The sequence below is a fragment of the Octodon degus genome, unplaced genomic scaffold (genome assembly GCF_000260255.1).
Source record: "Octodon degus isolate 3935 unplaced genomic scaffold, OctDeg1.0 scaffold00085, whole genome shotgun sequence".
Lineage (NCBI taxonomy): Eukaryota > Metazoa > Chordata > Mammalia > Rodentia > Octodontidae > Octodon > Octodon degus.
The window spans coordinates 4,252,232-4,266,165 of NW_004524661.1; the positions used below are offsets into that span (position 1 = coordinate 4,252,232).

Here is a 13,934-nt window from a genome sequence, read left to right on the forward strand (position 1 = left end):
AAATATTAAAAAGATAACAATATACAATGTATTAACTATTGTTATTTTCCAATTACATTGTTATGAAATTTTGTTTTACCTTTTTTCCATAAAATAAAATAAAAAAATCTATAGCCATGGGACCTCAACACTCATGCTGTTAAGTCCCACAATATCCATAACTTATTAATAAATACTTGTGAAAGCATACCTAGGTCAGTCAGGTCTTGATTCCAACATGGACTGAAGATATTCTCCAGGGGTGAAATATATTACAGACAGGGAATTAGGCATGCATGTGCATAACCATAAACACATACACGTACTCAAGATTGTGGAGACTTTCTTGCCCCTCAACTCATGAGAACCAAAAGTATGACATGACACACTCCTCTCCCCTGCCCTGTCACCAGCATCTTTCAGACTTACCACAAGGTCCGAGCTGGACTGGAAGGTTTCAATATAGAAGGAATAGTGTTGGTCACCCATCTGGTCTAAGATGGCTGTCATACACGCTACGAAGTGACTCTGTAAGAAATAAAGAAAAACACTATGAACTAGTGGAAAAAGTGCCACAGAACCGATCTTCTCCACTTCTTTGACTTCAAGGTGGAAAGTATCCAACCAACCCAGGTAAGTCTGAAAGAGCCATCTAGCGATGGAGAACTCTTTTACCAGAGCAGTACATAAAGCTTCCCTATGAGAAAATGGCTCCTTATTGCCTGTTTACCAATAAAACATTCACTGAACACATATTATGTGCCTGGATTGCAAGCAGAGCTTCAATTACAAAACTAAGATGTGATCCATCATCTCTCCTACTGCTTGCACACTGGGCAAAGAGCACTGCATGGGTGGCAGGAAATCCTGCTTATGTCATGGCCCTAGAGGTGGTTTTGTTTTCTGTACATGATGCTGTACATGCAAATCCCAATTGCCTCCTCAGTAATGTGAGATAATAGTCCTTTGGACTGCCCCTATCTGCCCCCTGAGAAATTGCCGGAAGGAGCAGATACCCCATTGCACCCAGGAGCACATGAAAGTACTCTGCAGAAGGACGCGCTATTAGATCACCCCGGGTCAGCCAGTGAGAGAGCCAGCACCCGCAGGCATCCATGCATATTAGGTCTACTGAGGACTGAAGGAATGAGAAGAGGCGCTGCTACTCTTTGTGAGCTCATGGTCTAGTTGGGAAAACATGAAGAATACCCACGAAGGAGAAAGTACAAGATGCTCGATCTGGGAAGCAGACCAAAGGCCTAAAGGATCCAGACAAGGGGGAAATTATGGCAGAGACCTGGAGAGCAGGTGGGAAGGGAAGGATCCTTGGAAGAGGAGGGCTAAGAGCCCACCTTTGAGGCAGTGGAATGCAGCGCCTGAAAGCCTCTTAGGCTTTCTGCCCCCATGGTAAGGTGTGTTTTTCAGGTGTGTTTTCTGCTCAGGTTCTCACCCAAAGCAATGTGGATGGAGGTCTGTTCTGGAACTTGGAAGGGAAACAGCGGCCACTGATCCAAAAGGGGCAAGAAGTTGCTCTCAGCTGCCTCCTGCAAGATCTCTCTGGGGCTCATATCTTGGCAGGAAGCAGGACCCCCAGGAACTCCTGGGTGTAACCCAGCCACAGCAGACGTGCAAGAAATGGCCTGGCTGGCATGACACAGGTGTCTCCAGGAGCCACTGCTGTTAAGGTGAGGCTTAGAAGTATTACATTTAAACAACAAAACAATGGCTTTGGTTTAATAAGCTTCTGCCTTTGTTTATAAAATATTCTCCTTTATTAAAAAAAAAACCCAACTATTAATCCATCGATATCTGCAAACACCCACAAATTACAGATTTATCATTTTGTATCAGTGGTGAAAAATAGGTCCTGAAGACCCCAGTAAGCCCCTTCTGCATTCCTGTGCAGAAAGCTTTTGGGCAATTGAATGGGGTTTTGTTGTTGTTGTTTGTTTTTGGGTAATCGAATGTTTCTCAAGCTCTTATTCACCAAAGTAGCTCCCAAAAATATGGATGCAGTTTTGTTTTGTTTTGCTGCTTTCAGGTTGTTTCAATTAGAAAGTTTGGGATGGTATTCAAGACTAGCACTGTAGGCTGTGGGACCTAGGAGAAAATGAAAGTGTAGGGCCTTTGTTTCAAATATTTGAGAATTTCCAAGTAGCTGTGTGGTCTTTTAAAGCAAGGGACTCTGTAAAATTAAGCAGGGCACACACGTACAGGAAGCTGGTCCTGCTGGCCGGTCACAACCGTACCTGTACACCATAACTGATTAGAAAAGATGGAAATCTGGCAAGGCACAGAGCCGGAGTGCTGAGCACTGGCCTATGACCCTTGGTGGGCCTCACCCTCTTGATGGTTCACAGTAAAAGCCACTCTGCTCAAGTCTTCAGGGGGTGGTCGTGAGTTTGTGAAATTATTCACACTCCTTGCAAACCAGATAGCAACATCCCTGTGGCTGCTAACCTAGCCTGGTCTTACTTAAATCACAAAATCACATAAAGAACTTCTGTTTATACCTAGAGTTTGAAGGGTATAGAGGTGTAGTAGTGTGGGTGGATGTGAATGTGTGTGAATGTGTGTGTGTGTGTGTGTGTGTTTACACACACTTAAGCCTGTGTTTCCTCTATTCCTTCCATCTCATCTCTCTTCCTCCCTTAAAGAATTCAGACTGTGGCCACTAGAGGTCTTTTCTTTTCACATGGTAGCTGCTGTGCAGTTTGTTCGGCTTTTTATTTATTCCTACGTGAGCAGACCCACTACACTTCTTGCATATAAACAGTGAAATTACAATATAAAGGACTTTTTTCTCCTTCTTTTGGAGTTATTCTGCTGCTGCTCAAAGCCACACTCGTTTGGCAAGGACGGGGAGAGCCTCTGCAGGTAATTGCCCTGCTTCAAGGTAAGAGATGTGGGGAAGGGTTTCTATTTTGTTGTGCGATCCATGATCTAAGAGAGAATGCTGTCGTCTCTCGGATAATAGTTTACTTTTAAAGCTTTGGCTTAAATGAGCTCTAGGATTATGAGAGAGTATGGGTGTGTGTGGCAGTGTGTGGGGGGAATCCACCATTGTCAGAGCTGCAGGCTGCCCCAGATGCACAGATACGGAATGCTTGTTATTTCCAGGGGCTTGATTTGAATTTGAAGGGGTAAAAACAGAAAACGTAAACCGTAGAGCACAGGTTGCTAGGAATTAGCTTTGAAAGGCTACATTCTCTAAAGCCCTGTTTAGAGAAACTTCTATGCTTAGATTTAAAAGAAAAAAAAAAAAAAGGAAAGAAAGAAAAAGGAAAGGAGGGGATTCTGGTCCCTGTTAGAGAGAGTGACCATTTTATGAAAGAAACCATTATGATTTTATTAGTAGTTGATCAATATGTTAGAGTTCAGTAATCAACCAAAATTACTTTTACCAGCTTCTTAATTTCTTTGTTCTAACTACCACATAGAAAAACCCAGCTGGGTGCCTTTCAGTAGGATTTGTAGCACATTGTGCCTGAACTTTGGACAAGTTACCTGCATTTGGCTGTTAATGAAAAATGGCAATGGTTTACTTCCAGCTGGGAGCATCCCGTCTTTCTTCTGTAGTGTCTAGCCCACTTTAGTGCTTGATCCTTCAGAAATCCCACAGATGTGGACAACTGATACCTGAAATGGAGTGAGGCACCGTAGCAGCCTCGTGTTCAGAAAACGCTCTTCTCTGTCATTTGAATTTTTTAAAAAAGCATTGTGTCATACAATGATAGAATGATAGAATAACACTACGCTTTTCTGACAGGCATCTCTTTTCTAATAGTATCCTCAGAATGGCAAATGCATCTTGCCCCTCTCCCTTTTTACAGGCTCGAGACTGTACTTCCATAACCGCCAACCATATCTTACTTTTTGAGAAGGAACTGAGAGTGGGGGTGGGGTGGTAATCAGTCTGCATTTGCCCTAGGAACCAAAACAACCCTAACACTGACACTGCTCAAACTTTATCACCTAGGAGCCCAAACTCTAGCTTCACCAGTAATCTGGAAAAGCGTGAATACTGCATGGGGGGGTTAAGGGGCAGGGGATCCCTTATAGTTCAGCCTAATGAGAATCCCCTCATCCTATCCCTGGCAGATATCTATAATCGCCCTGTATTTACTACTAAGGGATGAGGCAGCCACTCATCCATACCCAAGCAGTATGCCAGGTGTCTGGATAGGAAATTGCTTCTTAAAACACAACACCAGTGGGGCTTGCATATTAAATTCCAGAGAGATACTGAACCGGAGACTCTGGCGCAAATCAGGCAGAATCACCTCACTCCTATCAGGGTGGTTTAAAATGTGGCTAATGAATCACAGCATGAGGAGACACAGTTTGAAACTAGGTCAAATGTGTAAAAATAAGTACAGTCATCACAGGCACTCAGCTGGTGAGGGGCTACTTAATGCAATGAGTGGCAGGGCTTATTTGCCATATAGAACTCTCTTCAGTGATCCAAGACGATCAATTGTTTTAATTAATTCAGCCCAACAGCACACAGCCAGGTCTTGCACACTTGGGAGAGATGTGAAAGTGCAAGAGAAAGCAGTCAGGGTCTCTTCACTAGGTGATGGAAAGAGACAGAGAGGAGGGGGTCGAGGGAGGGAGGGAGGAAGAAGGAGGGAGAGGGAGAGAGAGGGACAGAGAGAGGGAGGGAGGGAGACAGAGAGACTGAGCGACAGACAGAGACAGAGAGAGACAGAGACAGAGAGAGACAGAGAGAGAGACAGAGAGAGAGACAGAGAGAGAGAGAGAGAGAGAGAGAGAGAGAGAGAGAGAGACAGAGACAGACAGTATTGGGTGAGTAAGTTAATTAGCTGGTATACTAGATGATTTTAATCTGAAAGTGGTCTTCCTCAAAAACCTTGTACTCTCTTCTTTGCATTAAAGAATCATCATCTTCACAATGATAATGCCAATAATTTTGGTATATAACACTCAAGTTAAATATATCTATTTAACAACCTCTAATGCAAACACACCTACACACACACACACACACACACACACACACACACACACACACGAGACCTGCAGTGCCAAGTGAGGCAAGGAAGAGGCCATCAGGTTTTTTTTTTTTTTCTTTTTCCTTGGAGAAGAAACAAAATAGGGGAGAGGGCCTGACTGCTGCAGAGGCATCCCCCCCTCTCACCTGGGGGTAGTGGGAGTGATGAGATCGCAGAGGTAGGGAAACAACCAACTTTGGGAGCTTGGTACCTAAATGCCCACATTACTATGCGTACCGGCTGATGACACGTTGCTATAGTAACTTCAAATAATGTGCACGACGAAAATAAAATAAAATATAAGAAGTGCCAAGGAGAGGAGATGAAGGAAAGTTTGCGTGCCGAGGCAGGCTCAGAGAGATGAAAAGTTGCTCCTGTGAGCCGTGCTTTCGAAACTAAGAGGGGCCAGATGCCACTCTCGGGCTGCTGCGCTATTCACCCCCATGTCGGTCATGCAGTTACGTAACAGATTTTATTCAGGGATGGAACTAGTGCTATCTGTGTGGTAGATTCAGGCCTGGAGGTGGGAGGGGACTGTGTCAGGGAAACGAGGACCCTAAAATCCACTCATCTTTGAGCTTCCTCAGACAGCTGGATACAGCAGTTTGGAGCATTCTTTAAGGGTGGCTAAAGCACCCATTCTCCCACAACAGCCACCAGCTCTGGGTTCTGTGGTGAGTGCCAGGGGTACGGCAGTGGGAAGAGGAGGATGGAGAAGGTCGTGTTCTGAAGGGCTTCCCTGTGGTTCTGCCCAGATTTGGAGTATAGGAGGGGCGGCTGAGAGACAGACGGCCAAGTTCAAACCTTGGTTCTGCCTTTTATTAATCTTGTGACCTTGAGGAGTCTTATTTTTTTTTTTTTTAATGAATTTAGGGCAGGGTCTCCAGGGTGTACAGGGTCTCACTATGTAGACTGGACTCATGGTGATTCTCCTGTTTTCAGACTCTCAAGTGCTGGGATTACAGGTGCTTGCCACCACACCCAGTCTCAATTGTCCTCTCAGCGTGCCCCCAGGCACTAAATGCCTAAGCAGGCACTTTAGTCCACCGAGCTATCTGGCTGGCCCTCGAGGACTGTCTTGCACCTCAGTTGCCCCATCTATCAAAGAGGACGAAACTATTCCTCACTTCACATGGAATAAAATATTGAATGAATTTGTAGAAAGACTTTAGTACATGAAAAGTCTTCAATAAATGCTGGCTTCTGTGATTACTATTGTCTTGTTGCTAACTGTAGTCCTGAGAAACCGCGCAGAGCAGCTAGTTAAAATTCCTGACCTGCACAGAGAAAATGATTACTTACTCATGACTGTGGACACATCAAGTGCTCCCAGGCGCAGGCTGAAACAGCTAGGTGCCTTTTACTCTGAACAAGTCTTTGGTGAACAGCATGCCTCAAGTCCAGCTGTTTAGTAAATCAAGTGTGCACCTCTTGGAGCAGAGCATGCTAGGAGATTTCTTTCATTTGGAGACACTTGCTGATAAGTAGAAAATGTAACAACAGTGCCCCAGTGGCTCAAAAGCACAAAATACAACTGTCTTCATGGAAAACTTAGTTCTCCAGCTATTTGGTATTAGGCTGTGCCTGTCTTTATATGCTGTGATGTTCTTTGGCTGCTCAGGGGATGCCGCAGGTAACAGAGTAAACCAAGTCACTTTTCATCTCGGGGAAGCAGCTCAATGGGCACAAAGCCAGGAGGTTTGTGGGATCTGCTCCATGTCCAAGGCACAGCATCACAAGGAACCAGAAAGGCGCCTGTTGGATGCCGTGTCCTCTCGTTGCTTTATGACATGCTTCTTCAGTGAAACCATGGGGCTCTGGGAGCGGGAGCTGTATGCACCCCTGCCTGCCAATGTGGGCATTATAATACATCAGAGCTCCAGAGCGCAAGCCAGGGTCAGGACCCTGGGCCTGGCATCTCCTCAGAGAGCTCTCTGTGCTGACAAGGAGCAGGCAGGGAGGTGTGAGGAATCTGCTTTGAGTTCTGGCTGGAAGAGGAGTCTGGAGTGTCACACGTTCTTCCTTTGAAACTGATGCCTGCTCCTAGCTAGAGCCTGGGCGCCTACTTTGGCAGTGTGAGCTCAATTTAAATCTTCCAAAGGACATAATGGGATATTTAATTTCGAGGAGGGGGCCAAAGAGGAACAAGTCCTATTCCTTCCTTCAAGCAGTCCAGTGCCCAAGACTGCTTCATCACCTCCCTGAGTGCTTTCACCAGTCCCCTGAGGTCAGTCTCATGCTTGTTTTTACAGATGAAACCTGGAGTCACAAAGGTTAAGCAACTTGCCTAGATAGGTACTGAGTATGTGATAGCACAGGAGCTAGACTCTAGGCCTTTCTGACTCTGAAATCTATTTGCATCTGTCACGTATACACTATCAGCTCCACCTGGCAGAGATTTTGTCCATTTATTAATTGCTGTATTTCCAGGATCTAGAATTGAACTTTCATATTTAATGGGTTCAATAAATATTAGATGAGAGACTGAATTTATCATAGTACTCCCCATCTCTGCAAGAGTGTGACAAAGACCCCCATGCACAAACTCTGAACATTTGACCACCTTCACCATAGGAGAGGCCAGAAGTCTAAGCACTATGGTTCTGAGGAAGACCACCAAGGGGGTAAGACCTTCATCATCTCACTGAGCCCTCTCACCAGGAAGGTTCTAGGAATATAAGGTGAGGTCATGCTTTCACTCATTCCTAATACAGCAAACACTCTCGGGGTACCTACTGTGCGCCAGGCACTTGTCAGGTCCTAGAGAAGCAGCTGTGTCAAGGTTCACAAAAGCTTTGCTATTAAAAAGTTCACGTCGTGATGGGTGAGACTGTAGAGAGGGGGCACACTGTAAATTAGAGGACATATACATAAAGTGATTTTAGACAGTGATTTGTGCTACTAATGAAATATTACAAAGCAATGGGTGGAGATGGAATGGGAAGGAATGTGTTTACGATGGGGTGGTAGTGGTGGCCTATTTGAACATGGAAAATGTAGATGATGTAAAAATCTGGGAGAACATCCTCGGGCAATTGAAGAGCAGATGCAAAGACCCCAAAATGAGGATATGCAGGGGCATCTGAGAAGTTGCAAGAAAGTTGCGTGGCTGGCTAGAAGGTAGGAATGAAGGAGAGTGAAATATAAGATGAGGTCAGACAGACAGACGGGCAGACAGGCAAGGGCCAGATCCTGTGGGCCCCTGGGTCAAGAAGTAGAGTTTAGATTTTCTTTCAAGGGTAAAGGAAGCCATCGTTTGGAATTTTTAAGATTACTCTGACTGCTGTGTGCTGCAAGAGCCCCCACTTTAAAGCAGTAGATTCTATATCCACACATAAGCCTGTATTCAAGGAATTATGCTAGAGTGCTTCCGAGGGTTCTGGGTTCATGAAATGTGCAAATTATGTTTTCAGCGCTGGCTCTTCCTCATTTCTGGTGGTGCCATCCATTCCTCAGCATGTGCTGCTTGCTAAATGGCTCTTTTTATGTCAGTATCCAGCTCTCCTTCCGCAGGGGTGGGTGCATATTCTAGTTTTACATTGATTTGCTTTGTCCGGATTTGCCGGGCTCAGCTCAGCTCCCTAGTGTCTACTACTACAGACAGTAACCTATTCCTGGCTGCTCCCAATCATTTGCATCTGGGGGACTGACCTGAGGAGCCAGCTTGCTGAGAAAAAGGGTTAACAGGGGCTGTGGAGATAGCTCAAGAGAACAAGCACTTACCTAGCAAGCACAAGGTCATGAGTTCAATCCCTGTACCACCAAAAAAAAAAAAAAAAAAAAAAAAAAAGGAAGAAAAAGGTTTAAGATTTAGGACCGCCTCCATTTTTAACTGACATATCATTTTTTTAAACTCATTCTGTGGTGGGTAAAAGACTCATAGTTCCGATTTCCAAAAGAATAATTTCAGAACAATGATGTATTCTCATTGCATACACCTAAGATGGTCTTTAACTTTTCATACTGAGTATCTCAGGAGAGGCTGTGCTGGAGTCTGATTTGAGTCCTGGGTAGTATGTGCAGTCCTCAGCTCATGCCCCCAGTAGCACTGCCATGGTGTGGAGCTGTAGGCGCCTATCCTCAGCAGCTCCTCAACATATCTGCAAACATGTGAGCCTAGGATAAAACAAGGGCAGCATCCACCTTCCACAGAAAAAGGTGTCACAAAAGTATTTTAGGTCTCAGGAAGGAGGGGCTATAAGCCAAGCAATGATGATGACGACGACAACAATGATGGTGATGGTGATGATGGTGATGGTGATATATCAGCTACCTATCCAGGGCTGTGTGTCAGATGTTGTGCTACGTTCTTTTTCCTCCATCTGTAAGGAGATTTTTTTATCTGCAGTATAGTAGGAAGGGAAGAAAAGAACTGCAAGGAAGCAAAACTATTATCAGACATTTATGTGTCAGGCACCACTAAAAGTAAGAGGATGGTCATAAAAGCCAACAGTTATTGAGTACTGATTATGGACCAAGTGTCGCATGTGCTTTCCTTCTTTTAATCTTTTCAACATCCGCTAGAGGTTTGAAATATTGTTCGCACTTTAAAGACAAAACCAAAGAGTGAAGAGGTTATGTAGTTTGCCTGGATCAGCTTGACTCCAAATGCTTTTTTTTTTTAGAAAGAGAAAACAAAATGACTGTTTTATAAATATCAAATGATCTTGCAATAATTAAAGTGAAGCAATACTTCAATGCATAATGTAGTGAAAGTATGTAATATTTCATTTCAGCATTCCTCCCATGGCCAAACAAAACTTGAAAGTTTGGAAACTTTATTCTGGGCATTTTTCATGCTTTTATAGAGATGGGGGAAGAGGGATGGATGGATGGATAGACTAATGTATAGATGCATGGATGGAGGATACAAAGATGGAGAGACACGTGGGTGGAGGGATGGATATGTGGATTGAGGTAGTCAGATGGTAATAAGCACAGCAACTGGTAAGGGCAGACATGGAGCCAACCCTTTTAATGTCAATGCTCTATGGCCTATGAATCTCTTATAATTTTGGGTTTATCTAAAGATATTCCATTTTCTGCAGTGTTTAGGGATCCCAATGCCAGGACTGACTCTGTATGAGACACCAGTGTCACATACTAGGAAATATATCTGGTTTCCCTCCAAGGTAGTTTGTTAGAAGACCTAGGACACATCCTACATCCTGGGATCAAATCCTAGCTTTATTTGACATGCTCTGGAACTATGGAGGTACAACGTTACCTCTTTGAACCTCAGTTCTTCCTTGCAAATGGGGATAAGAATGCTGCCCCTGTAGGCAGGAAGAAGTCAGAAGGCATGTGCATAGGGCCCCTATAGAGCCCAGAAATCATCAGTTTTCAGAAAGACATTTTGTAATGGCTTCTCAGCCTTTGGGCTAAGATCAAATGTAGAAAGACTTCTTGGAGCATTCAGCCTCATTCCCCAGGAACAGTTTTCTGATCAGCTGCGACAAGTAAGCATTTACTTTTGGTTCACTGGGGGAGGATGATTTAAGCCTCCCTGTGGACACGGGGAGCTGCACTGCGGATAAGGAGTTGTGGAGTCTCTCCCTGCCCATTTCACTTGGCAAAGCCTCTGTGACAAAAGAGGGGTGAGGCAGGCAGAGGGGCAGGTAAACAGACACACTCACAGATGCAGGCAGGCTAGAGGGGTTTCACAAGAGAAGGCTGCTCTGTGGATAAGAGGGTTTCTTAAACATCCCTGTGAAGAGTGAAAATGTCCAAGAAAGTCTCCCTGATCTTATTTTAAAGATAAATTTACTATCCAGGTTTCTCTTAGTTCCTTCTACATCCCCCCAAATAGGTACAGATGTCCCTGTACAGGGACCCTCGTGGGCACCATGGTCTGCTAATAGCTTCCTGGGCCTCAGTGCAGAGGTGACCCCAGTAAAAGCTGGACTGTTCAACTCTGTCATGCTTAACTGGATCAAGGCTATATTGATGGCAGGATTCCTAACTCAGAACTGAGAAAGGCTGCCCCTTCCCACATAGTTCTTTGTTCTTGATTAACTAATTAGCTAAAAAATAGTTCCTTAGCACCTTGTGTACAAGGAATTATGCCATACATAACTGTCCATACACTGTCAGTCTCTCAGATTGACAGGGATATTCCATTTGTCTATCTGTCGCTCTATCTATGGATCTATTTAACTATCATCAGAATCTGTATCTATTGATATTTATTGATCTATGATCTAATAGATAGCTGTCATCTATGTATATATCATCTATCTTTTAAATATCTATTGATCTAATCTGTATCTGTCATTTATCATTTATCTAATCTATCTGTAACCTATGCGCCATCCATCTAATTTGTCTCTGTTATCTACGTATCATCTATCTATCTATTCATCTATCTACGTAGTCTTTCACTGTGATGCACAATTATGGGCATTTTGGCCGCCAAAAGGCATTTAATAGTCTGGACATAAGTGAAGGAGGTGGTTATTCCTTCCATGTATTGATAAAGCCTGGGAAAGCTGGTTAAACATCTTATAATATATAATACATCTCCTACAACAAAGAATGACTTACCCCAAAACGTCACCAGCACTGAAATTGACAAATTTCTGTCCATAAAGAAAAATACGTGTTATGATGCTAAAAATAAGGAAAAATGAATGTTATAGGTAATGTTTTCTCTATGATTTTAAGAACTGGAGACCATCTTTGTGGTTAGGCATATCCAGAGAAAATTTCAAAGAGCATGTAGATTTGAGGAACTGTAAAAATGAAAGATGAAGTGAAGAACGGAAAAGGACATCATGGACCTATAATAGGAAATATATTTCATTTTATACTTTGATTAATTTAATTGATTGGTAGTGACTATCTAGAGATCTTGTCAGGAATGAGTCTATGGCCAAGTCTTAGCTCAGCAGGAAAGAATATGACAATCGATTAGTGATGTCTGCCAGAGGTAAGGAAGAGGAGTGATGGCATATATGTTGAGAAACTGCTGACCTGCTTTTAGATGTTACAGATGGATGAGGATAGAGGCAGAGGTGGAAATGAGCAAGGTGCTTCAGTCCAGTAGAATTTCAGATGGAGATGACAAGAGGTATTTGGAAGGCCCAGAGATAGCAGGACCTTGAATGCCAGGCTCAGGACTTTGAAGTGCCATCTGTAGGTAATGGGATGCCACAGAGGCACCTGCCTACTGCATTGCCTTCAGGCCTGCTCTGCTGATAAGGTCTTGAGAGCTAAAGAAAGTCACTCAAAGCCCTTGCTCTTCATTTCTATAAAGGGAGCACTGCTTCATCTGTTAACAGTAAAAATTGGCAGAATCATCATGGTCTGGCTTTTATGCAGCTGATCCGAATGATGAAAAATATCCTATGAAGCTGAACTCAGAGATAACTGTTTGAAAAGCTGACTCCAAGGGTTCACATTAATGAGTGCCTGTAAAGCACTTTTGGATAGAACATCTCTTCTGGTGGTGGTGGTGGTGGTGGTGGTGGTGGTGGTGGTGTGTGTGTGTGTGTGTAGACACTTAAGGAGGAGGGTGGCAGAAGGGCACATGCAGCTGACTGCACGGCCAGGACAGTGCCCCGCCAGCTGATCTGTACTCCCTGGTCTGCTAGCACATTTTCTGGCAGCATCCTTCCTGTGCTGAGAATGACACCTCACTGATACAGTGGCTTGCAATTTTCCAAGTGGCCATAGCTTCACGATTTCACCCTTCTTTTCCTTCTGCTCACCTCTCCCCTCTTAAATTCTAATTTGTCCCATTCCCTGTCCTCTGAAATGTGAGCAACACCTTCTGATCATCAGGCTCTGCGGTCCACATTAGGTGCCTGCAGACTCTCTCCAGCCTCGCCTCTGTCATCAATAAAGTGACACTGCGGCTGGGCAGACTTCGCATCCTCCCCCACCTGCCCCGCCCTCTGCATCTTGGCGCCAAAAGCTCCCTGGCCACAGAGCCCCTGCACCCAGCCCATCCCGGTGCTCTGAGATCAGCCCATCCCGGTGCTCCGAGATATGCTCAATTAAAGAAAAATCAAATGACACAACGAAAAATGCCATCTAGAGAGCTGGCCTGGTGGTGCCTAGATATCAGATCAACTTCGTAAAGCCCCATATCTGCTAATTCCATCTAGAAAAGAAAAAAAGATGTCACAGTTGTCTGGACTGATTTGTTCCTTAAATCGTTCACTGACTCTTTCACCCTGGCAGGCCTAGAGAAACGTTGGCAAAAGTCTAATCAAATTGAAGCTCAGCATTACAGTGCTGATGGGGAGGGTATGCCCTAGAAGCAATCACGCAAGCCAGCCTCCTGGCAACGCAAGTGGAAAAACCATCTTCCAGAGAGGTCAGATAGCTTCCCTGGAGTCACACAGCTTCTGGAAGTGGCAAAGCTGAAACTAGAACCCAACAGTATTACCATAACAAGACAATGACTACACCAGGCTCCATTACTTCTGAACAGGGCTTCTCTAACCTGCCAAGTTCCCACAAACACAATGACTATTCTTTCCTAACCTGACTATTCCTCCCCCAGCCTGCCCCCAATCCAGAGCGTTTGTCCTGATAATGAGAATAAATGGTACCGTACTAATAACCACAGTTAATATTTGAGATAAATATTCAGTATCTTCCCTCAACCTCTAGATTCCCAGGTTTAAGGCAAAATAAACCATGGAGTACTAATTTCATCTCTCTCTCTCAAAAAAAAAAAAAAAAAAAAAAAAAAAAAAAAAAAGTTGAGTAGGTGTCTTTATCAATGCCATTCATTCTTCTTTGGTGTATTACATTCTGTCCCTGGCATACAGATCTGGTTGAGAACATCGAGTTAAAAACTAAACAACTGATTATCAAAGTCATACTGCATAGTGACAGTCACCTGAACACACATTTAAGAGGCTTCAGGGAAGGCATGAGGGGGCTATAGGAGGCTTGATCCAGAAAGTCACAAAGGGGCAGCCTACAGGC

The 13,934-nt window shown here is 44.1% G+C and overlaps 1 protein-coding gene across 1 annotated transcript in view; it reads right to left on the reverse strand.

Moving 5' to 3' along the window:
• Positions 1–13,934, reverse strand: part of Dock2 (dedicator of cytokinesis 2) — a 478,084-nt gene that overhangs the window by 121,961 nt on the left and 342,189 nt on the right. Inside the window, exon 28 of the mRNA XM_004637060.2 lies at positions 409–507. Within this exon, the coding sequence (XP_004637117.2) occupies positions 409–507 (99 nt within the window). The remainder of the gene's footprint in view (positions 1–408; positions 508–13,934) is intronic.